The sequence below is a fragment of the Podarcis vaucheri genome (genome assembly GCF_965113315.1).
Source record: "Podarcis vaucheri genome assembly, chromosome: 1".
Classification (NCBI taxonomy): Eukaryota; Metazoa; Chordata; class Lepidosauria; order Squamata; family Lacertidae; genus Podarcis; species Podarcis vaucheri.
Window position 1 is genome coordinate 8,779,258 of NC_138759.1, and position 25,832 is coordinate 8,805,089.

The 25,832-nt window shown below is 45.7% G+C and overlaps 1 protein-coding gene across 2 annotated transcripts in view; it reads left to right on the plus strand.

Annotated features, from left to right (window-relative positions):
- DAAM1 (dishevelled associated activator of morphogenesis 1) overlaps window positions 1-25,832 on the plus strand; it is a 190,779-nt gene that overhangs the window by 111,439 nt on the left and 53,508 nt on the right. For both annotated transcript variants that reach the window (XM_082216882.1, XM_082216883.1), the window contains exons 4-9: window positions 2,907-2,978; window positions 13,347-13,441; window positions 16,576-16,909; window positions 23,383-23,493; window positions 24,315-24,418; window positions 25,582-25,648. In XM_082216882.1, coding sequence (XP_082073008.1) covers window positions 2,907-2,978; window positions 13,347-13,441; window positions 16,576-16,909; window positions 23,383-23,493; window positions 24,315-24,418; window positions 25,582-25,648 — 783 coding nt within the window. The remainder of the gene's footprint in view (window positions 1-2,906; window positions 2,979-13,346; window positions 13,442-16,575; window positions 16,910-23,382; window positions 23,494-24,314; window positions 24,419-25,581; window positions 25,649-25,832) is intronic.

A 25,832-nucleotide genomic window follows, 5' to 3' on the forward strand; every position in this document is an offset into this window, starting at 1 on the left:
AGGTTCCATGTGCTGGGTATATAATTCAAGAGGATATTTTGCTCTGTAAATGTAAGGTTGTTCCGTTGATGGTTTCAGTTACCTTCTGCCAAAAATCTTTCAACATAGGACAATGAAAAAACATGTTTTAGAGAAGCATTATCCCTCTTGCATATCCAACAGTTAGATACCTTAGATAGCCCCTTTTTTAAAACAAACGTAATGGGGTCCAGTATATTCTAAATATTATTTTTTTGTTTCATGGGCTTCAATTTAAGGTTCAGAAACACCCTTGTTATAGCAGGCCGAAAGACTTCACCTTTTCCTGTCATGTCTGCTGGGAGCACATCTTCATCTGGGAGGTCACCACTTTGCAGTCCTTGATCAGTTATGGATGGTCCCCTGAATGGGGACCCTGTTGCAGCAGTGAAGTCTGAGATGAACCTAGACTACGTTGACTACAAGTAGATGCTACTTATACCATACATTGGTCCACCAATGTCAAAGAGAACAACAACTACCAGTCTCTTAGATGACATCTGAAGACAGCCCTGTTTAGGAAAGCTTCTAATGTTTGATGCATTACTTTATTTTAATATTGTGTTAGAAGCCACCCAGAGTGGCTGGGGAAGCCCAGCCAGATGGGCAGGGTATAGATTTATTATTATTATTATTATTATTATTATTATTATTATTATTATTATTAACCATCTTCAAATATCTAAAGGGTTGTCATGTTGAAGATGGAGTAAGCAATTCTATGATTCTAAGTTAGTCATGCCCAAGAATTTCAATGGGTATAAACTTCGGTGCAACTCTCAATGTTTTGGGTTAGACCTCTGCTTTCCTCACATCCTGATCCTTGGGCAGCGCTCTCTTGGAGCAACACCACAATTAATCCACCGTTGGGCTTGAGCTTGCAACGTGAAAGCAGAGCTGTTTTCTTCTTCTTCCTGTGAACTCGTCGCTCCAGCCCTTGGCTCTTTGCCAGCCGAGTGAACGGTTTTGTCTGTGAGTGACCTAATTCTCCTGCAGTGGATTGTTCAGTGATACCCAGCGCTCGAGGCAGCTGGTGCTCCCCACCCTCTCTGGGGACGGGGAGAAATGACCGTGAATCTGCCAGCTTTTTGTAAGCAGGGATAACTGGTTCACTGGCAGCAAACTTGGTTTTCTTATCACATTCCGCACCTCTCTTTTCCTTAGTTCCTAATTTGTAAGAAATTGCCTGTCACTTGGAAGGGTGACTTGAGAAACATGGACCAGGACAGTGAGGCCTACTTAAAACCTGACGTTCCTTTTGACACATGAGCATAGCTTTCTTCATGTTTGGCTCATTTAGGGCAATGCTAGAAACTCAGATATATAAGCTTATTGCCAAATGGCACCTTAAAACTAGATTACAGTACTCACAACGGAATGTCTAGGTGCCTTTTTTTTCCCCTACAAGAAAGTTGTTACTATTCATTTCATTTCTGTACCGCTTTATATTTTAAAGGAAAAAAATCTCTTTTTTATTATGCTTTATTATAAACACCAACAAAAATCAAAAAGAAAAACCATACATCTACGTCAATTGTTACACCAAACACAAAATAAACAAAAGAATAAAATCATATAGTCTGACAGTAGATCTTCTTAAAGTACCTCTAACTTCCCATCTTCTCCATACTTCATTTAATATTTACAAACTTATTCCCTAAACCTATCTAAAGAAAAAAATCTCAGAGTGTTTCACAACACGTTAAAACATCAAATGAAACAATCTAGAAAGAAATTCAAGCTTCCAGGGAGATGTTTCAGAGCCTTCTCTAAGTGACATTTGGCTATATTTATTTACCTACCTCATTTATAGAGCTGCCCCATAGCAGAAGGACTCTAGGAAGCTGTTGTGGTGTAGTGGTTAAAGTGTCGGACTAGGACCTGGAGATCAGGGTTCAAATCCCCACTTAGTCATGAGTCATGAGACCTCAGAGTCATTCGCAGCCTCCTAACCTACCGTACCTCACAGGGTCGTTGTAGGGATTAACTGAGGAAGAGGGTGAACCATGTACTCCTTGGAGGAAAAGTTGGGAGATAAATGCAACAAATAAGGTCTTCTGCTTGCCTGCTTAAGAAAGCTGGAGGGGCCAGCTGGATGGAGAGGTCAGTCGCCAGCCTGGCATTCAGAGATCTGCATGTGGTTGCAAAGTTGCCAGTTGCAAAGTACACCTGGGGGGGGGGGTTTCTAATGCTGATTTAGGGGCAGTTAACATGAAGCCCCCCCCCCAAATGTCCAAAGGCTTGTGGGCTTCTCATAGTCATCTGGTTGGCTACTCTCCGCAAAGGATGCTGGACAGGAAGGGAATGAGAGCCAGTGTGGTGTAGTGGTTAAGAGCGGTAGTCTCGTAATCTGGGGAACCGGGTTCGCGTCTCCGCTCCTCCACATGCAGCTGCTGGGTGATCTTGGGCTAGTCACCCTTCTCTGAAGTCTCTCAGCCCCACACACCTCACAGAGTGTTGTGGGGGAGGAAGGGAAAAGGAGATTGTTAGCCGCTTTGAGACTCCTTCAGGTAGTGATAAAGCGGGATATCAAATCCAAACTCTTTCTCTCTCTCTTCTCTCTCTTCCTTGATTTAAAACAGGTTGTCTGTTTCTGCTGTGTACACTAAAGAATGATCTTCAGCTCATAATTTGCTTGTCACTCAAGTAGCATTTTTTCTGCAAGAGAATAAACTCTTCCCCATTTAGTACCTCTTTTAAAAAATGTCACGTCTCAAGAGTTTCCAGTTATAATCTGAACTATTTGGGTAACTTTTATCAGCAAGTTTCAGGAGGGTGGATCACTGTGTACCAAATCATCTGTCTAGGGAGCAGCTGTGAGTTGCTTGGGGTAATGCAAAACCAGTGTTGTGTTTTCTGACCTGGTTCCCTTTGTCTCTTTGTTTCAGGACCAAGAAGAAAATAAAGGAGCCACGAGCTGGCCAGAGTTCTACATTGATCAGCTTAACTCCATGGCTGCTGTAAGTGGAGGATTGAGAAATTTGCTTTCTGGCTTCGTTAAACAGAAGAATGGTTCTGAGAAATAAAACCAGGGCTGTGTTGCAGGAACCCTAAAAAGTGATTGATCTTAGCGGTGGTTAGTGAAAGCAAGCCAGCTTCATAAACCGTGGGTTGAAGTTTGGCATTGTTTCAACTAACCATAGTTTAGCCGAATCAAAACCTTCTGGGTTTGGACTTTGTTAATCAGAACATAAGTCAGACCTTCTGAACTCACTTTGTGGGCTACACAGTGTGGAGGCTTTGAGTCCATGTAGCTTTGGGTTCATTCTCATAACACTAAACTATGGTTTAGCACAGGCCTAGTCAATGTGGTGCCCTCCAGGGGTTGACACCAACTCTAGTATTAGTATATTAGTATTAGTATTAGTATAGCCCGCCCACTCTGTGCACATATAACACATAGAATCATAGAGTTGGAATAGACCACAAGGGCCATCGAGTCCAACCCCCTGCCAAGCAGGAAACATACTGGAAGCCAGTGTAGGTCTTTCAAGACCGGTGTTATGTGGTCTCGGCGGCCGCTCCCAGTCACCAGTCTAGCTGCCGCATTCTGGATTAGTTGTAGTTTCCGGGTCACCTTCAAAGGTAGCCCCACGTAGAGCGCATTGCAGTAGTCCAAGCGGGAGATAACCAGAGCATGCACCACTCTGGCAATACAGTCCGCGGGCAGGTAGGGTCTCAGCCTGCGTACCAGATGGAGCTAGTAAGACAGCTGCCCTGGACACAGAACTGACCTGCGCCTCCAAAGGGTGGGCTTATAGAAGGGACCCTGAAGTTGGAAGGGATCCTGATGATCCCCTAGTCCAACCCCCTGCAACGCAGGGATATGGAGTTGTCTAGACAGCATCTTAAAAAGCAGAGACATCACCTTGCCAACAAAGGTCCGTATAGTTAAAGCTATGGTTTTCCCAGTACTGTAGTGATGTATGGAAGTGAGAGCTGGACCATAAAGAAGGCTGAACGCCGAAGAATTGATGCTTTTGAATTATGGTGCTGGAGGAGACTCTTGAGAGTCCCATGGACTACAAGAAGATCAGACCTCTCCATTCTGAAGGAAATCAGCCCTGAGTGCTCCCTGGAAGCTGAGGATCCTGAAGCTGAGGCTCCAATACTTTGGCCACCTCATGAGAAGAGAAGACTCCCTGGAAAGGAACCTGATGCTGGGAAAGATGGAGGGCACAAGGAGAAGGGATGACAGAGGACGAGATGGTTGGACAGTGTTATCGAAGCTACCAGCATGAGTTTGACCAAACTGCAGGAGGCAGTGGAAGACAGGAGTGCCTGGCATGCTCTGGTCCATGGGGTCACGAAGAGTCAGACACGACTAAACGACTAAACAACAACAACATAACATGAAAAGAAATAGGCAAACAAAAATGGCAGCTTCGCTGGCAGCCGTTGGGAAAGGGCTGCAAATATCCAGTGCTCCCAGACCCCCCGCAATCCCTCCACAGGTCACAGCTCCTGCCCTGGCCCTTGTCGAGGGATCTGCAGATGCTGCGGTTGCAAAAAAAGAAGCAGCCTCTATTCACCCTCGGTAAGAATTCCAGCCCCCTCTGCTTGCTCCTGTTGGCGTAACGAGGCAACACTTGCCCAAAGGGCCTATAAATCAGCTCATTTAAAAGACAAGCCGGGTCTGTTTTCTTTGATCATGGGGCTCTTGTTGAAGTCATTAGAGAGTTTGTAGAAACAAATCTTCCCCGCGTTTGCAAACACACACGTGGCATGATGCCACCGCAGTTGCTTGGACAGCTGCAGGCAGGGCGTCGCTTGACGTCTCCTGCGCAACCTTCACCTCTGCTGTATCTGATCAGTCCGGCCTCCTCTCTGGCCGTAGCAGGCTAAGCCAAATGCCACCCACAGCTCTTGGCACCCAGATGCACCTGAGAGTGCAGGAGAGAGCTCCCTATGGAGCAAGCTCCAAGCGGAAAGACCTGCAGAAAAGTCTGATCTGCACAGAAGCAGAAATTAATTGGGAAACGGAGCTGATGGACGAAAAATGTTGCACACAGAGGGCCTTCATTAGGGATGTGAGCTTGCGATTCGGCAGAAGAGATATTGTCTTGGTGGACGTCGTTAAAAAACAAGCTTTTCGTCCTTATAGCAACCAACCCATGCTTGAAAGTTTGTGGGTTGGGATGAATGGTTTAACCAGGGGTAGCCAACATGGAACTCACCTGATTTTACTAGACTAAAACTACCCAGCTCTACTTCTCTTCTTTAAATCAGAACCAGTGAGAGTGGCAAATGTCCAGTTTTAGTGTCTGGAGGAGGTTGGTACAGTGGTACCTCGGGTTAAGTACTTAATTCGTTCCGGAGGTCCGTTCTTAACCTGAAACTGTTCTTAACCTGAGGTACCACTTTAGCTAATGGGGCCTCCTGCTGCTGCCGCACCGCCAGAGCCTGATTTCTGTTCTTATCCTGAAACAAAGTTCTTAACACTATTTCTGAGTTAGCAGAGTCTGTAACCTGAAGCGTATGTAACCTGAAGCGTATGTAACCCGAGGTACCACTGTAAATGGATGGTGGTTAACGGATTGAGGTTGAAGCCCAACAACACAGAAGTACTGTTTCTGGGGGACGGGCAGGTGTGGGGGACTCCGTGATCCAAGATGGAGTAACTGTGCCCCTGAAGAACCTGGTGCTCAGCCTGGGAGTCATTTTGGACTCACAGATATCCAGGGCAGCTGTACCAGCTCCATCTGGTATGCAACCTGAGACCCTACCTGCCTGCGCACTGTCTCACCGGAGTGGTGCATGCCCTGGTTATCTCCTGCTTGGACTACTGCAATGCACTCTATGTGGGGCTACCTTTGAAGGTGACTTGGAAACTACAACTAATCTGGAATGAGGCAGCTAGAATGGTGATTAGGAGTGGCTGCCAGGACCATTTAACACCAGTCCTAAAGGATCTACACTGGCTCCTGATATGTTTCCAAGCACAATTCAAAGTGTCGGTGCTGACCTTTAAAGCCCCAAACGGCCTCAGTCCAGTATCCCTGAAGGAGCGTCTCCACCCGGACACTGAGGTCCAGCTCCGAGGGCCTTCTGCCAGTTCCCTCACTGCAAGCAGTGGGGTTACAGGGAACCAGGCAGAGGGCCTTTGCGGTGGTGGCGCCTGCCCTGTGGAACGCCCTCCTTTCAGATGTCAAGGAAATAAACAACTATCTTGACTTTTAGAAGACATCTGATGGCAGCCCTGTTTAGGGAAATTTTTAAAGTTTGATGTTTTATTGTGCTTTCCATAAAGTGGTACCTTGGTTTAAGAACAGCTTAGTTTATGAACAACTTGGATTAAGAACACTGCAAACCCCGGAAGTAGGTGTTTTGGTTTGTGAACTTTGCCTTGGAAGCAGAGCATATTCCGCTTCCTGTTGAGTGTGTTCCATTTGTAAATTGAGTCCCCCACTGCTATGGGAAAGCACGCCTTACTTTAAGAATGCTTTGGTTTAAGAACAGACTTCCCGAACAGATTAAGTTCGTAAACCAAGGTACCACTGTATTCTGTTAGGAGCCCCTGGGGAAATCCTGAGAGCTACTGCCATGTGAACAGTACTGAGCCAAACAGAACAATCGTCTTACTTAGAATCATAGAACTGTTGGGTTGGAAGGGACCCTGGGGGTCATCTAGTCCAACCCCCTGCAATGCATGGGGTCCAGCTTTCTGTGTTACTAGATCATTCAGTAAAGGACCCTAGCTTAGTAAAAGAACAGCTGTTTTCCATGCAGATGGTCCCGGGTTCAATTCTCGGCGTCCTCAGGTAGGGAAGGTCTGAAATTCTGGAGAGTTGCTGTCAGTTAGCGTTGACAATATTGACCCAATGGTCTGATTCGGTATGTGCTCCTACTGATCCCAGGACAAGCTACGACGGAGTTATCAACCCCTCCAGTACAGAGCAGCACTAAAATATTTCAAATAAAAACATTTTAAAAAACACAAACCACGTTTCTAAAGGGGAAAAAACCTGGGGTAGTCCTCTTTCAGACAAATGAGTTGATTCTCATTTAAACCAGAGGCAGCTTAAAATCTTTCTACCTTCCTCGTGCCGATCTCTCCAAATCATTTTAGATGCAAGCAGTCTCGACTGTGGGCCACCAAACTTGTGAAACATATGAATGTGTATGTGTGTGATTCTTTCTTCACTTGTGGTGAGATCTAGCGTTCTGGACATAGCTTCAGATTTTCAGCTTCTCAGATGTGGGCACTTCTCTTCTGGAACCATAAAATGCCTTGCAAATGTTCAGTGTCCCCGTTGCACATAAAACACTTCAGCTCCACTTAAGAGGAAAAACCTTATCCCCTTGGATTTTTACGGTGAATTGCTGCCATGAAAGGATGACATCATTGGTTAAACATTTCTGCAGGGCAGCTTCCTCCCTTAACATCCCGGTGACAGCTGTCCGATTGCATCACCGCCTCCAAGACGGCTTTAGAGGAAATGTTAACAACTTTTTACACACACACACACATACACACAGGATCTACCCATCCCAGTTTCATTATTCACAGACGGCTGGACCTCTTCTCTTGCTGGCACTGTGAAACCAAATCCATGTGTCTACTGGGACAGGAGAGATGATAAGGATTTGGTGGGTTTTCTGTTCTCTCACGGAAATCTCTCACGGAAGAAATGGAGGCAGTGAGAGATTTTACTTTCTTGGCCTCCATGATCACTGCAGATGGTGACAGCAGCCACGAAATTAAAAGACACCTGCTCCTTGGGAGAAAAGCAATGACAAACCTAGACAGCATCTTAAAAAACAGAGACATCACCTTGCCAACAAAGGTCCGTATAGTTAAAGCCATGGTTTTCCCAGTAGTGATGTATGGAAGTGAGAGCTGGACCATAAAGAAGGCTGATCGCTGAAGAATAGATGCTTTTGAATTATGGTGCTGGAGGAGACTCTGGAGAGTCCCATGGACTGCAAGAAGATCAAACCTCTCCATTCTGAAGGAAATCAGCCCTGAGTGCTCACTGGAAGGACAGATCCTGAAGCTGAGGCTCGAAGACTTTGGCCACCTCATGAGAAGAGAAGACTCCCTGGAAAAGACCCTGTTGTTGGGAAAGATGGAGGGCACAAGGAGAAGGGGACGACAGAGGACGAGATGGTTGGACAGTGTTCTCGAAGCTACCAGCATGAATTTGACTAAACTGCGGGAGGCAGTGGAAGACAGGCGTGCCTGGCGTGTTCAGGTCCAGGGGGTCACGAAGAGTCGGACACAACTAAACAACAAGCTGTTCACCTTGCCCACCCACTCAGCATATGGGAAGAGATGGTAGCTCATTGGTGCAGGATTGGCACACAGAATGTCCCAGTTTTAATCCCCAGCATATCTGGGTGGTTGTTTGTTTGTTTTTAAAAAAAGAAGGTTTGGGAAGCAGGAGACAGGGAAGAGATATCCTCCATCCCGACCAGACTTATTTCTGCACACCATTTGCTGAACAGAGAGAAAAATGAGAAAAAGCAGCGACTGTAGCAAAAGGCAATAACTTCCTGACTCCCCTTCCACAGTGCAGTCTGTTATCATCTCAGGAATGTGGGGAACGTCCTTGACGATTCCAGGAGAAGAAAACCACACGTGCGCTAGGGTTCGACCACCTCACAGTCAAGAGCTGCGTTCAGTGCTGGAGGAAGAGGCAGCTCAGTAATGCCGGGACAAACCCTGAGGCGGGTGGATAATTCAGCTTCAAGAGGGTCTTTAAGCAGGGTCTCCCATCTGAGTGTGGGGAAGGCCAGTTAATACTCATGGAAAACTAGAATCGTAGAGTTGGAAGGGACCCCGGAGGGTCATCTAGTCCAGCCCCCAGCAATGCAGGATTTTTTTTTTGGCCGAACATGGGGCTCAAACCCACAGCCATGAGATTAAGAGTCTTGTACCTTACAAACTGAGCTATAAAAGCAGGAAAACATTTTGGGATCAGAAGTCACAGTCTGAAGGGCAGAAAGTGCTGCCAGCCAGTGTAGGCTAAGCTAGGTAGACCCAGTGGTGCAGGGCATCTTTTTAGGGAAAGGACTGTATAGCTCAGTGGGTAGAGCATCTGCTCTGCATGCAGAAGGTCCCAGGTTCAATCCCTGGCATTTCCAAGTAGGGCTAGGAACCCTGGAGAGTCGCTTTCAGTCTGAGCAGACAGTACTGAGCTAGGTTGACCCGTGGGTCTGACTTCCTCTGTGCAAACAGGCAGCTTTTTCCACCCCCCAAAAAAGAGGGAGGGAACGAAGAGGGTGAGTAAACATTAGAAAGGGATTCCTTTCTTAGATGTCCCTGGCAATGGAGCAAAGGCTTGGAGGCTGCTTATAGAATCCTTCCTTGGACTCTTCCACTTGCCACAGGCACAAGATAATGTGCTGTTGATTAGATCACTTATGAAACTGTCTGATGTTGAAGTGCTTTTTGCAGAATGCCTGGGCTGCTTTGAATATCAGCGGGTGGTGTGTGTTTGTGTTTGGTAGCTTGGCAATGCCACCAGGAGCTCCTCTTTGCAGTGTCCCCTTTAAAGCAAACATGGGACGCAGATGACAAGGTCGGGAGGGAGCGGGGCCACCGCGGCTAGAGATCCCATGTTGTTGCACGCCACCCTGACCTCCGAGCGGTGCAAGAGCTCCCCTAGGGCTTGTTTCCTTTTGCAAAGGAGGCACAGCAGAGACTGTGGTGTCTTTAGGATATAGATGTGGTTGATTTCCACATATATGCAACCTGAGCATACGATGGAGGGGTTCACAACATCAAAAGGTCTTGCCTCTCCCATAGCCGCAGCCTTGGACTCTAGCAGAAATCAAACATCCTGCTTTGCCCCTCTGGCTTTTCAGCTTGTAACTTTTTACTTCTAGGTCACATTACACACACTCTTCAACTCTAACCTCTGGCTTTTGTCCGTCTCGCTATCTGTGAGCTGGAGGAGGGGACTCACCCATTGGTGTTCTGGGACAGAGCCCCCTCTCTTTTGCTCTCTTAATGGCCCATCACCTCTCCTTCTTTTTCTTAATGGCTCTTCGCCCAGGCGATCACCTCCTGAGGAAGTTAGCCTGGCTTATTTTATAACACTTGCTAGGTGAAATATACTCAGAGTCAAGAGTGGATTTCATGCTCTTCATTCAGCTCATAGTGGTAAGGAGGAATGGAAGTTCCCCCAGAGTGTCTGCCTTATATACATTATTTACACAATGGGCCCCTCGTGATTGGCTAATTCTGGGATTCTCCTGCAGGCCAATCAGGTTGCTTGTTCCCTTCCACCTGGAGCTGGATTGGGTGGCTCCTGTGGACCAATCAGACTGCTGCATTCTGGATCCTATTGTTTTAGGACCTATCAGACTTCTGCATTCTGGATCCTATTGTTCTAGGACCAATCAAACTGCTGCAATTTGGATCCTATTCAACTCTGTACATAACACTAGGATTATAAGGATTAAAAGTCTGGCACCCACAAACTCATGTCACTTAAAGAGTGTGTTGGGTAGAGTTTTCCAAAAGGCATGTTTTGGAGACAGGGACAGAGAGGAAGTTATACTGAATCAGACCACTGGCCTGTCTAGCAAAACATTGTCTATAGCATTTGCCCCCTCAGACTCTAGCTCCCATCAGCCCCAGCCACAGTAGCCTGTGAACAGGAACGATGGGGATTGTTGCCCAATAGAATCCAGGAGGTCTCTGTTTCCCCAGCCCTGGTTTACAATGAGGCTGACTCTCCAGGGTTTCAGGAAGTGGTCTGTTGTCAGTGTTAGGCGCATTTTGCAACTGGCATGGGTCCAATTGCAGCCATGTGGAGATTTCTGAATGTCAGGTTGGTGTTTGGGGAAAATGTCACTTAGAGAAGGTTTTTCCTTGAAAGTTGAATTTCAGAACATGGTTTGGCACAGAGAATTAAGCATCCTGTTGCATCTGTGCAAATCCACACATGTCTGTTGAAATTTTGCAAAATGTCTTGAGATTCAGTTTGGGAAAATTATGAGCCATCCATGCTCTCCCAAAGGGACGCGGGTTTAGACCACAGCGCCTCTTGGGCTTGCTGATCAGAAGGTCGGTGGTTCGAATCCCCGCAACGGGGTGAGCTCCCGTTGCTCGGTCCCTGCTCCTGCCAACCTAGCAGTTCGAAAGCAGGTCAAAGTGCAAGTAGATAAATAGGTACCACTCCGGTGGGAAGGTAAACGGCGTTTCCGTGCGCTGCTCTGGTTCGCCAGAAGCGGCTTAGTCATGCTGGCCACATGACCCGGAAGCTGTACGCCGGCTCCCTTGGCCAATAAAGCGAGATGAGCGCCGCAACCCCAGAGTCGGCCACGACTGGACCTAATGGTCAGGGGTCCCTTTACCTTTACTTATGCTCTCACAAAACCTCCTTTCCTCCCCATGAAATTGTAAAAAGTTGAAACACATGTCTCTCAACTGTATTCACTTTTCCTAAACTAGATGTAGGAACCCCATTGGTTCTGTCTTGGTTCGCAATGGATTTTGATCTGTCCATTATCATACACTTTTGAGTCTTAGAGGGCAATCCTGTGTATGTTTACTCAGAAATCAATCCCATTGAATTAGATGGAGTTTATTCCTAAGTGTGCACAGGATTGTAGCCTTAGTTATCAGTTGCTATTCTCCTGTGTCCATTTAGACTCATGTATTGGGCACAATAGAAGCCTCAGCGCCTAGGGCTTGCCGATCGAAAGGTCGGCGGTTCGAATCCCCGCGGCGGGGTGCGCTCCCGTCGTTCGGTCCCAGCGCCTGCCAACCTAGCAGTTCGAAAGCACCCCCGGGTGCAAGTAGATAAATAGGTACCGCTTACCAGTGGGAAGGTAAACGGCGTTCCGTGTGCTGCGCTGGCTCGCCAGATGCAGCTTGTCACGCTGGCCACGTGACCCGGAAGTGTCTCCGGACAGCGCTGGCCCCCGGCCTATAGATGTGAGATGGGCGCACAAACCCCAGAGTCTGGCAAGACTGGCCCGTTCGGGCAGGGGTACCTTTACCTTTACCTTTATTGGGCACAATAGAAGCCATTTCGGCTATAAGCAGGCACTATGCTAATAATGCTATACTGCTAAATGAAATTAAATATGGCCTAATTGCTAGTGTGCCGTTAAATGCTTCTCTGCCCTTCCTCCTTGTCCTTTGTGATTTCTCTTCTGTTTCATTAGCATTAACTTCCTACAGAATCGGTTGCTCTGGGGCTGAATATTTTTCAGCTCAGTATGAATTGTTGCATATTAAACAGGGCGTCACAAAGCAATGGAAATGCAAGCGCATGAATCTGCTTTTAGATCAAGCCTGCACAGACTTTAGGCCAGTGTTTCCCAAACGTTTTTGGGCAACGGCACACCTGTTTACTGAAAAAAAATCTCGCGGCACACCACCATTAAAGCCCCGCCCCGTGACGTCAGCGCGCAGCGTCACGCCGGGAGGGACGCACAAAAGTGAAAGTTTTTTCCCTCGGCAGCTCCTCTCAGCTGCGCTCAATCCGCCTCGGAGCGCAGGAGCGATGCCTCTCTCTGGCTCTCCCTCCGCGCAGGCTGAGGGAGGGAGGGAGGTGCGCGTGTGACCCGTCTCTGCTGGGAGACCAAACCCAGCGAGGCAGAGTCACGCGGAGGCGCCCAGGCAGCGCTGCCGGCTGCGAGGAGGAGCGCCAGGCAGCAGCAGGAGGCGCGGGCTCTGATTGGTGGACCTCAATGGCAGGTGGTGATGGAGTAAGTGGATCCTGTGAGCCTAAAGTCACAGGATCCACTTACTCCATCACCACCTGCCATTGAGGTCCACCAATCAGAGCCTGGTACAAACCAGTGACTTGCAGTGGTGGAGCAACATACTCCTGGAAGTAAAGAACAGGAGCCCTCTGTGCACCTGCTTAGCTTAGGAATCAGTGCTAGAACTGAGCTCCCAGTCCCGTCACACAAAAATCCACTCCTGGTTTCCCCCCCAAGCTTTCTTAAATTAGTAGTGTAATTTACAGGGCAATGGAGTCTTTTTTTGTTATTAGTGTTACTAAACAATTGGGAGTCTGCCTCTTCACTGATCTACTTCACGTTGTGCTGGGATTCTAGATACGGGTAAGTAGCCATGTTGGTCTGATGCAGTCAAAATAATAATAATAAAAATAGTCCAGTGGCACCTTAGAGACCAACCAAGTTTGTTCTAGGTATAAGCTTTCGTGTGCATGCCCACTTCTTCAGATACACACTGAAACAGTAGTCACCAGACCCTTATATATGCTGGGAGGCTGGGGTTGTGTTTTGCTGGGATGTTCATGTTTATTGTGTATTCTGGCTTCCGTGCAAAATGCGGTATGTAAATAAGCTGGCTGTGCCTAACTTATTTCTTGCAGTGATTTTCTTTTTACCTTTTGCAGAGAAAATCGCTGATTGCTTTGGAAAAAGAAGATGAAGAAGAGCGCAGCAAAACCATAGAGAGTTTGAAGACGGCGCTAAGGACCAAACCAATGAGGCAAATGATTTTCTTTGCTTTGCTGCCCAACTTCTTGCTTTCCTATTGGTTCAACTGCTTACTTTCCTATTGGTTCTCTAGCGAAAGGGTTCCTGGAATTGATTCTCTAGCCAAAGAACTCCTAATCTTAATCTCCATAAGGTTCTGGTCAGTCATTGCTAATTTTGCCGAAAGGAGCTGAGTAGATAGCGCTAGAACCAGAGACAGATGTTACTGGGTTACCTTTTTTCTGGAATAAAAAGTGCCGGGACTCACCTCCACCCTCGCCAACCCAGACACTGCCGACACTGCCATCTTGAAGCAAACATCATGCGACAAGATGCTGGGCTGCACCATCTTATAGGGAGCTGTGCCTCTTGTTCAGAGTGATAGACTCACTCTGACCCTGGAGGTTCCACTGAGCCGTCGCCGCTAGTAGCCTCAACCTCTCCCGGCGAAGGTGTTTCCCCGAGGGGTGTCCATGTCAAGCCCACCCACCTGCCTATGCACGCCTCCCATTCTCTCTTCGTCCCCCGCCAGCCCCATTTCCATGAGGGTGGTACTTGAGGCTCAGACTTGCTGTGACCTCTCTGTCATAGAATTCTACTCAATATTGATCCAGAGCAGAACTCCAATGTGTAGTTAGCAGAGTAAAAACTTAAACACGTTGCAGGATTCCCCCAAAATAGACCAGAGGCAATTGTATTTCATTCAGCCAAGTTTACTACTTCTATTGAAGGCAAATGAGCATAATGGTCACAAATCCAATACAGTGGTACCTCTGGTTACGTACTTAATTCGTTCTGGAGGTCTGTTCTTAACCTGAAACTGTTCTTAACCTGAAGCACCACTTTAGCTAATGGGGCCTCCTGCTGCTGCCATGCCGCTGCTGCCAATTTCTGTTCTCATCCTGAAGCAAAGTTCTTAACCCGAGGTAATGTTTCTGGGTTAGCGGAGTCTGTAACCTGAAGCTTATGTAACCTGAGGTACCACTGTACATTCAGGATTGGCCCAGTCCATAAGAAATCCAGTTGCAGCAGACTTAACTTAAACTTACAATAACTTATAATAAGTCTAAACTTTAACACTATATAGCATACTATGTACAGAACACCACATCAGATGGAAAAGCTATAGAAAGAGAAAGTGAAGCACAGGCTCCTTCTGGCCTTACTTTTATAGTCAATATGACCTTGACAAACAGGCCAAACCTTACGCCAAAGAATAAACGGACATAAATCTGACATCAAGAATCACAAAACAGAGAAACCAGTAGGAGAACACTTCAATCTCCCAGGACATTCTATACAAGATCTCAAAGTAGCTGTTTTACTACAAAGGAATTTCAGAAATAGACTGGAAAGAGAAGCTGCTGAATTGCAACTCATTACCAAACTTAAAACCATGGAGAGACCTGGTCTGAACAGAGACATTGGATTCTTATCTCATTATACATGACTAAGCCATTTCTCACCTTCTCACCCCTTGCCTTTTCCTGTAAGACCTATTACAGTCGTTAAGAGTCGTCAACAGGCTCATCTCAGCTATCTGCCAATCTCCCATTCCCACCACCCTTCTGAGTAATACCCCTCCCCACCTTCTCACTATATAAAAGGATCTGGCAACTTCTGTTTCAGTGTATCTGAAGAAGTGTGCATGCACACGAAAGCTCCTACCAAGAACTAACTTAGTTGGTCTTTAAGGTGCTACTGGAAGGAATTTTTTTTATTTTGACTATGGCAGACCAACACGGCTACCTATCTGTAACATGACCTTGACAGAAAGAGATAGGAGAACCAGTTTAAGCCAGCTGTACTCAGCTGTACCCAAACATCATGAACCTTCTGCTTGTTTCTTCCACATAGAGAAGCTTCCAGAACCCTCTTGAATTAAGTAGAATAGGAAATATCTTTTCACAACAGATCAATACTTTCTGTACCAATAAGTGCAAACTGACACTTGTTTAAGCTTTTGCTCTGCTAACTATACATTGGAATCTACTCTGGATCAATACTGAATAGAATTTCATGACACTCTCCCCAGCTTCCCATCCTGTCCGCTTCCCCTTTCCCACTCTGGCAACTGGTGGCAGCAGAAGACAGCAGGACCATGTCAGAAAGCCACCCCACAATGGCACCCACCACCTGAGAGGTGCCGGAACTGCACTCGGGCTGAAAAAAGCCCTGACTCTAGTGATTTCTGACCATTGGCCATTTGGGGAACTGGAGTCCAACAGCTTCTGGAGGTTGCCATGTTGTAATCCCAGCTAAAGCTTCCAGGACAGCTGACCATCCAACCTCTGCTTAACGTAATTTGTAATTTCATCGTCATCAAACCTTTTATTGGCATCACATACAACATCCAAAATAAATCAATACAGAATTACCACTTCCCCAGTGGCACAAAACTTGTGCTAAAAAAAAAAAAAGGAGGGAGAGCAGTCTATCGTCACATCTCTTGGTCTCCAGGGAGATCAGACGTCTGCAGTGTATTTCGACAACAAAAAACCAAATAGAGATATTTAGCCGCTGACTTGGTGAGCTCCTGATCATTCCCCAGTAATAGAAAATGTATGACCTCTGATTCTGGTTTCCATTTGGGGATACAGAGTTGATCTAGAAATTGCTGGCGGAGATCAGCATATAGTTTACAATTGAGAACCATATGTGTAAGGGTTTCCACCAGGAGGTCTTCACATGGGCAAGTTCTTTCTCCTTCCATCCTGCCTGAGAACCTTCCCCAAAGGAGGTTGGGTGGAATTGAATTAAACCTGGCTAGCGAAAATGCCCTTCTTTCTTGAGGGTTAAGCAGAAATTCAAGGTAATTATGGTTAGTTTCATGCGCCCAAGAAAGTTGAAAATAAAGAGGGGAACATGTTTTCTCTGCTGCAACTGTTAGTTCTTGGCTTTCAATATCCCACAACCTAGTTTTTATTATAGCCTTGGCAGATGGAAGGGATATCAATCACAAAAGTTCCACTGACAGCCCGAGTTGCTGTACCTTCTTGTTAAACTGTTGTAGCCCTGGGGAAAGAAAGGGGTCTAACAAAAATTCGCTGGGGAGAGGATCTTTATCTGATGTAAAATTTGTAATTTGCGTTGTGTGTTTTTTCCCTGACGAACCCTCTTGTATTTATGGCGATCTGTTTCTGGCAGGTTTGTCACCAGGTTTATCGACCTGGATGGCTTGACGTGCATTCTGAACTTCCTGAAGAGCATGGACTACGAGACCTCCGAGTCCCGGATACATACCTCTCTCATCGGGTGCATCAAAGCTCTGATGAACAACTCTCTGGGGAGAGCTCACGTCCTGGCCCATTTGGAGAGCATTAATGTGATAGCGCAGAGCCTGAGCACGGAAAACATTAAGACCAAGGTGGCCGTGCTGGAAATCATGGGAGCTGTGTGCCTGGTCCCCGGGGGTCACAAGAAGGTGCTGGAAGCCATGGTGCACTACCAGAAATACGCCAGCGAAAGAACTCGCTTTCAGGTACGGATTTGCCTCTTGCCACTTAAGTTGGTACGTTGGGAAATATGGGATGCGGGTGGCGCTGTGGGTTAAAGGACTTGCCGATCAGAAGGTCGGCGGTTCCGAAAAAGGAACACGCCAGGGGTGCCCCCTATCCCCCCTACTATTTATATCAGTCCTGGAGGTTCTGCTGAACATGATTAGGAGGGACCGGCAAATACAGGGGATCACGGTCGGAGTGAAACAATATAAACTGAAAGCATTTGCAGATGACTTAGTAATAACATTACAGGAGCCAGAATCTAGTACAAAAAGAGTTCTGGAACTGATACAAGAATTTGGTCGGGTGGCAGGATTTAAGTTGAACAAACAAAAAACTAAAGTTTTGGGGAAAAACTTGACGCCTTTAGAAATAGAGGGGTTTCAGAAGGAAACAGAGTTAGTTGTGGTTAAGAAGGTGAAATACCTGGGGGTAAACTTGACGCCTAAAAATTTGAACTTGTTTAAGGATAACTATGAGAAATGCTGGTCAGAAGTTAAGAAAGATTTGGAAACATGGTCGAGACTGAAGCTCTCCTTGCTGGGCCGAATTGCCGCTGTTAAGATGAATGTTTTGCCAAAAATGTTGTTTCTATTTCAAACCTTGCAGGTCGTGGACAGAGTGGAATGTTTTGGAAAGTGGCAGAGGGATATCTCAAAGTTTGTCTGGCAGGGCAAAAAGCCCCGAATAAAGTTTAAAATACTAACTGACGCAAAAGAAAGAGGGGGGTTTGCCCTGCCAGACTTAAGGTTATACTACGAGGCGGCAGCCTTCTGCTGGTTGAAAGATTGGATTTTATTAGAGAATACAGATGTCCTAGACCTGGAAGGTTTTAACAATTCGTTAGGATGGCATGCGTATCTGTGGTACGGCAAGGCAAAAACACATGGAATGTTCAAAAACCATATTGTCAGGAAAGCAATTTTTATGGTCTGGCTGAAATACAAAGACTTACTTGAAAGTAAGACTCCGAGGTGGTTATCACCAGTGGAGGCTAAGGCGTGGAAAAAACCCAATATGGAGGCCGGCTGGCCGAAATATTGGGAACTAATAGAAAAAGTTGGTGACAATTGGAGGTTGCGGAGCTTTGAAAACTTAAAAGATAAGGTGCAAGATTGGTTCCATTATGCCCAAATTAACGATGTTGTTAAGTTGGATAAAAAAACAGGATTCCAGGTGGAAAAATTGAAACTTGAGACAGAGTTGTTAGAACCAAAGACCAAGGTTTTATCAAGAATGTATAACTTGCTGCTTAAGTGGAATACACAGGATGAGACAGTTAAATCAGCCATGATAAAGTGGGCTCAAGACATTGGTTACAATATCATGTCTGAAGACTGGGAAAGGTTATGGACCACCGGTATGAAATTTACGGCATGTAATGCCTTGAAAGAAAACATTATGAAAATGGTATACAGGTGGTACATGACCCCAGTCAAGCTTGCTAAGATATACCATTTGTCTGATAACAAATGTTGGAAGTGCAAGGAGGCTGAAGGAACATTCTTTCACCTTTGGTGGACTTGCCCAAGAGTGAAGGCCTTCTGGGAAATGATCTACAATGAGTTAAAAAAGGTGTTTAAGTACACCTTCCCTAAAAAACCGGAGGCCTTCCTCTTGGGTATTGTCGGCCAAAAGGTGTTAAAGAAGGATAGAACGTTTTTTATGTATGCTACCACTGCAGCAAGAATTCTGATCGCCAAATATTGGAAGACTCAAGATTTACCCACGCTGGAAGAGTGGCAAACGCAACTGATTGACTACATGGAGTTGGCCGAAATGACTGCCAGAATCCGAGACCTGGGAGAAGAAGCAATGGAGGAGGACTGGAAAAAATTTAAGAATTATTTGCAAAAACTTTATAAGTTATATGAACTATAAAATGACGCATAATTTGAAATGCTAGCTCCAGCAATGAGAGTGCAATATTTATGAAATTGGATAACAATATTGAAGGGATCAAAGTTTAAATGTTAAAAAGGATAATACATTTTGTTTTTAGAGTAAATGGACTTACTATACAGCGGACAGTAGCAGCCAAGCATACTAGGACTCAATTTCTTGACTTTAAGAAAGCCGACTTCATAAAACTTAGGGAAGTGCTGGGTGAGATCCCATGGACAGCAATACTAAAAGGAAAGGGAGTTCATGATGGCTGGGAGTTTGTTAAGACGGAGATAGTAAAAGCACAACGTCAGGCAATACCAATGAGACGAAAACATGGAAGGTGCCTAAAGAAACCAGGGTGGCTATCTAAAGAACTTTTAACTGAATTAAGATTAAAAAAGGAGGTGTACAAAAAATGGAAAAGGGGGGAAACCACCAAAGAGGAATTCAAACAAATAGCCAGCACGTGTAGACACAAAGTCAGAAAAGCTAAAGCACAGAATGAACTCAGGCTTGCTAGAGAGGTTAAAAGCAACAAAAAAGGCTTTTATGGGTATGTTCGTAGCAAAAGGAAGAACAAAGAAACAGTGGGGTCACTCAGAGGAGAAGATGGTGAAATGCAAACAGGGGACACAGAAAGGGCTGAACTCCTCAATGCCTTCTTTGCCTCAGTCTTCTCCGATAAAGAAGACAATGCCCGACCTGAAGAATTTGAAGCAAATGATTCAGCAAAGGAAACACAGCCCAGAATAACTAAGGAGATAGTACAAGAATATTTGGCTAGATTAGATGTATTCAAGTCTCCAGGGCCAGATGAACTGCATCCAAGAGTATTAAAAGAACTGGCAGATGTGATCTCAGAACCACTGGCAGTCATCTTTGAGAATTCCTGGAGAACAGGCGAAGTCCCGGCAGACTGGAGGAGGGCAAATGTTGTTCCTATTTTCAAAAAGGGGAAAAGAGAGGACCCAAATAATTACCGCCCAGTCAGTCTGACATCAATAGCAGGGAAGATTCTGGAGCAGATCATTAAGCAAACAGTCTGTGAGCACCTAGAAAGGAATGCTGTGATCACCAATAGTCAGCATGGATTTCTGAAAAATAAGTCATGTCAGACTAACCTGATCTCGTTTTTTGACAGAATTACAAGCCTGGTAGATGAAGGGAACGCAGTGGATGTAGCCTACCTTGATTTCAGCAAAGCATTTGACAAGGTGCCCCATGATATTCTTGTAAAGAAGCTGGTAAAATGCGGTCTTGACTATGCTACCACTCAGTGGATTTGTAACTGGCTGACTGACCGAACCCAAAGGGTGCTCATCAATGGTTCCTCTTCATCCTGGAGAAGAGTGACTAGTGGGGTGCCACAGGGTTCTGTCTTGGGCCCGGTCTTATTCAACATCTTTATCAACGACTTGGATGATGGACTCAAGGGCATCCTGATCAAATTTGCAGATGACACCAAACTGGGAGGGGTGGCTAACACCCCAGAGGACAGGATCACACTTCAAAACGACCTTGACAGATTAGAGAACTGGGCAAAAACAAACAAGATGAATTTTAACAGGGAGAAATGTAAAGTATTGCACTTGGGCAAAAAAAATGAGAGGCACAAATACAAGATGGGTGACACCTGGCTTGAGAGCAGTACATGTGAAAAGGATCTAGGAGTCTTGGTTGACCACAAACTTGACATGAGCCAACAGTGTGACGCGGCAGCTAAAAAAGCCAATGCAATTCTGGGCTGCATCAATAGGAGTATAGCATCTAGATCAAGGGAAGTAATAGTGCCACTGTATTCTGCTCTGGTCAGACCACACCTGGAGTACTGTGTCCAGTTCTGGGCACCACAATTCAAGAAGGACACTGACAAACTGGAACGTGTCCAGAAGAGGGCAACCAAAATGGTCAAAGGCCTGGAAACGATGCCTTATGAGGAACGGCTAAGGGAGCTGGGCATGTTTAGCCTGGAGAAGAGGAGGTTAAGGGGTGATATGATAGCCATGTTCAAATATATAAAAGGATGTCACATAGAGGAGGGAGAAAGGTTGTTTTCTACTGCTCCAGAGAAGCGGACACGGAGCAATGGATCCAAACTACAAGAAAGAAGATTCCACCTAAACATTAGGAAGAACATCCTGACAGTAAGAGCGGTTCGACAGTGGAATTTGCTGCCAAGGAGTGTGGTGGAGTCTCCTACTTTGGAGGTCTTTAAGCAGAGGCTTGACAACCATATGTCAGGAGTGCTCTGATGGTGTTTCCTGCTTGGCAGGGGGTTGGACTCGATGGCCCTTGTGGTCTCTTCCAACTCTATGATTCTATGATTCTATGAAACTTAAATTGCAATTGAAAGTACCAAAGAAACACATGAAACAAGGTTACAATTTGCTGATAAATTTATTATTAAGAATGCATTGTGCGGGAGATGTGGGGAAGTTCGATGGAAAGTTGAAATAAGCTGTTGAAGGGTTATGATCTTTTTTATTTTCTTTTACATTTTTCTTTCTTTTTTTCTTCTTCTGTCTTCTGTCTGTGTCTGAAAAAATGTAATAAAAACTATTTAAAAAAAAAAAGAAGGTCGGCGGTTCGAATCCCCACGATGGAGTGAGCTCCCGTTGCTCAGTCCCTGCTCCTGCCCACCTAGCAGTTTGAAAGCACACCAGTGCAAGTAGATAAATAGGTACCACTCCAGTGAGAAAGTAAACAGCGTTTCCGTGCGCTGCTCTGGTTCACCAGAAGCAGCTTAGTCATGCTGGCCACATGACCCGGAAGCTGTATGCCGGCTCCCTCGACCAATAAAGCGAGATGAGCGCCGCAACCCCAAAGTCGGCCACGACTGGACCTAATGGTCAGGGGTCCCTTTACCTTTACCTTTTATATTGTATTCTTGGTTGTATACCACAAGACGGTTGTCATTAAGAAGTATGAAGATCCCAAACTTGGGCCACCTGCTGTTTTCGGACTACAATTCCCATCATCCCTGACCGCTGGCCTTGCTAGCTAGGGATGATGGGAGTTGTAGTCCAACAACAGCTGGAGACCCAAGTTTGGGAAATAGTGGTATAAATTGTTGAAATAAACAGAACAATAATCCATCTTTTAGCCCTACCTGCAGCATGGATTGGGGCCAGAGGGGGGGGCGAGAGAGAGAGAAGGAGCCTTCAGCCCATCAGATGCTGTTAGATTCCAACTCCTATCATCCCCAACCAGGATGGCCACCATGTGCGCCAACTCAGTCTAGGGGCAAGGTGTCTTTTTTACCCCCCTCAATATTTGATGGCGGGGGACTGGGCCCTCTCAGTGTTGAGGGGGCAGAGGACACCAAACATGGCACAGGTTGGGAAATAATGAAGGCCGTTGGAGAGACTTTTTTCCTTTCCACAGCATATCCGTGCTTCTTTTGCCCCACGGCTTCTGTCTGATCAAACAGGGCTTGCAGGTTTTTGAAAACAGGCAATGCCTGTTTTTAGCAGAGTCAGCAGTTGGACAAGAAACCTCTGCTTGCATCGACCCTTTAAAGCTTATCCTCTGCCTCCAGTATTAACTTTTACTTAGTGTTTTGAGTTCTACATCAGTTTGGGCAATCTCTGCATTTATTTTTTATTTTAATGCTTTCTGGGGTCAACTCAGTCTGGCTCCCCGTTTGTGGAACACTCACCCCAGGGAGACTTGCCTGGTGCCCTCATTATACACCTTTAGGTGCCAGGTGATAACATTCCTCTTTAGCCAGGCATTTGGCTGGCTGACTTCCAATGCCCTTTTAAAATGTGTGGGGGTTTTTTTTGGGGGGGTTGTTATTGTTTTTGTTGTTATTATGAATTTTGTGTTTTATATTGTGATTTTAGGTTGTGAACTGTCCTGCAGGTATAAGGCTGTATACAAATTTATAATAATAAGAATAAGAATAATTTTATTTTTGCATTATTTCAGCAGCATCTGCCCTTTACCTTAATGTCCCAGGGCAGGTGGCAACAATTTAAAACACAATATCCCAAGAATAGGGTGCTTGTTTGAGTGACACCTGAGAGATATGCCTGGAAGCTACCATACATCAACTGGGTTGTGGGGGGGGGGAGGTTTATTGGTTTGCTTTCTCGTTCTTGTTTTTACATTGTATTTTTATGCTGTGAACCATCGTGAGATCTATGGATGAAGGGCAGTAGACAAATTCAATAAAGAATAATAATAATATTGATTTTTAATTTTTTTTCAATTAACATATGGGTGCTTAACTCAGAGACTCTGGTTCTGTCAAAATATGTAAAAGCTATCTCTAACCAGTTCATTAGCATGGACAGGTAATTCCAACCTAGCCTTCCCCAAGCTTTTGTCCTACAGATGTTTTGTTTCACAGATGTTTTGCCAGCACCTGGGAGCTGCCCAAAACATCTGGAACACTCTACAGTGGGGGAAGCTGTATGGGTGGGCCATACATTTTTTTGTGATCCTCAGCATAAAAAACTAGTTCTTTTTTCCCCCTTAATGCAGTGGGTTTGCACTGATGGCATATTGCCCCTGCACTTCTGCACCTGTAGACGTCATTAACTGAAAACCTTCTACCCTGCAGACACTAATAAATGACCTGGACCGAAGCACAGGCCGATACCGTGACGAAGTGAGCCTCAAGACGGCTATTATGTCCTTCATCAACGCAGTTCTAAGCCAAGGGGCTGGAGTGGTAAGTTTGGGGGCTGGAGGAATATGTTTCAACCATCGAGGCTGGTGAACACTTGGCTGGTGGGGTGGAGGTCCAACAGGAGGTGGCGCCAGAGGCAACGGCAGGCAGAGCCAACTAATCCTAGTTTTGCCCCTATTCTCCTCCATGCTACAAGGGGCAATACTGAGATGGGGGGTGAGCTGGCAGGGAGTGATGCCTCCTGAGCTCTTGTAAGTAGGAAGGCAGGCAGGTGGAGGTTGTTTAAGGTTGGTGGGGCAGGGCCCTATTCACCCTAATAGTTCCTTCCTTCCTTCCTTCCTTCTCCCTCCCTTCCTTCCTTCCTTCCTTCCTTCCTTCCTTCTTTCATCCTTCCTTCCTTCCTTCCTTCCTTCCTTCCTTCCACCCATCCTTTCATTTTCTTTCTTTCTTTCGTTCTTTCGTTCGTTCTCTCTCTCTCCCTCTCTCCCTCCCTCCCTCCCTCCCTCCCTCCCTCCTTCCTTCTCTCTTCCCCTTTCCCCTCAACAGAGTTCCTGAGAAAGCTTAGGTGCATGATAGAGGGGGTAATTTTGCACAGCCTCTTTCTGGGAACCCATGATGGGTACCTTGCCAGAGGACCCCAAAATTCGATTGGGGGGCAGGAAGCCCAGGTGCTTAGCGTTTGATTCCAGCCCTCTTTCCTGGTGTGCCTAAAATAAGATTGGCTCATTTCTGCCGCCTCTTCTGGCTGGGGGATGATGGGAGTTGTAGTCGAGAACAGCCGGAAGATACCAGGTTGGCATCTAAAAGGATATTCAGATCAGACCCACAGTCCTTGAAAGGTCTGTTCTCTTCCTCTTTTCCAGGAAAGCCTGGACTTCAGACTCCACCTCCGATATGAATTCCTCATGCTTGGGATTCAGCCTGTGATTGACAAATTAAGAGAACACGAAAACTCCACGTTAGATAGGTAAGTGTGGTTGATTGGTTTGTAGTCCATGAGGTTTATTTTGTCCCATCGTGCCTTCTTCTTCATTCTTGATGGGTTTTGTGTTTGTATCCATCTTTAGGCTGAAGCATTCCAGTTACAAGTTCAAATGGTACCTGAACGCTTCTTGAAACATGCCTAATTCCAGCAGTACTTAAGAGCAGTTGTCAGTCAAATTTGTGCTGTATTATTATTTACAAAATGCTTTACAATCTCCCCTCACCCACCCCCTTGCAATTTTGTTTGACTTTGTCGAACTCATGCATTTATTGGTCTTTTCTCAGGCAACTGGGCAATGTTGTTGTTGATTCAATTTACATACCGCCCATTATCAAAAGATCCCAGTACAATATTAAAAACGCATTATAGAACACCAATGATAAAAAACGTAATAAAAAGCATACTGGCAGACAGCCTAATAATAAAATAGTCTTCTCCAGAGATGTTCACCTCCGTGGTTCCCTAACCCCTTACTTTCTGGCAGTTATGTTTGGCTGCCTAAAATCTCCCACACAAATTTGAGCAAGAATCGGAAGCTTTGCATTGTTGTTAAGAGGATGAATTATGTAAGGGCTTCAAACTCTGCTGGATGAAATGTCAATAAATGGCTTGCCTGCTCTAGAAATTTCTAAATAGGAATAGTAGTATAAGCCTTCTAAGACTCCCCCCCCCCCGCCAAGATTGATTCAACAACAACAACAATAATTTATACCCCGCCCATCTGGCTGGGTTTCCCCAGCCACTCTGGGCGGCTTCCAACAGAATATTAAAATACAATAATCTATTAAACATTAAAAGCTTCCCTAAACAGGGCTGCCTTCAGATGTCTTCTAAAAGTCTGGTAGTTGTTTTTCTCTTTGACATCTGGTGAGAAAGCGTTCCACAGGGTGGGTGCCACTACCAAGAAGGCCCTCTGCCTGGTTCCCTGTAACCTCACTTCTTGCAGCGAGGGAACTGCCAGAAGGCCCTCGGCGCTGGACCTCAGTGTCCGGGCAGAACGATGGGGGTGGAGATGCTCCTTCAGGTATACTGGACCAAGGCCATTTAGGGCTTTAAAGGTCAGCACCAACACTTTGAATTGTGCTCGGAAAAGTATTCAGTAGCCCATTACAATAAATGTGTGTTGACTCTTACCTCCTTCCCAGGCATTTAGACTTTTTTGAAATGCTCAGAAATGAGGATGAATTGGAGTTTGCCAAAAGATTTGAACTGGTATGTATGTTTGTATGCATCCATCCATCATAACTACTCTGGTGCTGGGGGTTGTTGTTGTTTTTTGCTGTTGTAAGAATAAAAAAGCATAAAATTATACCTACCTCGAATCACTGCAACAACAGGATCCCTTTGCAGTGACCCCTGAAAATGGGGTGAGCAGGTGGGGTGCTTTTAAATGAGC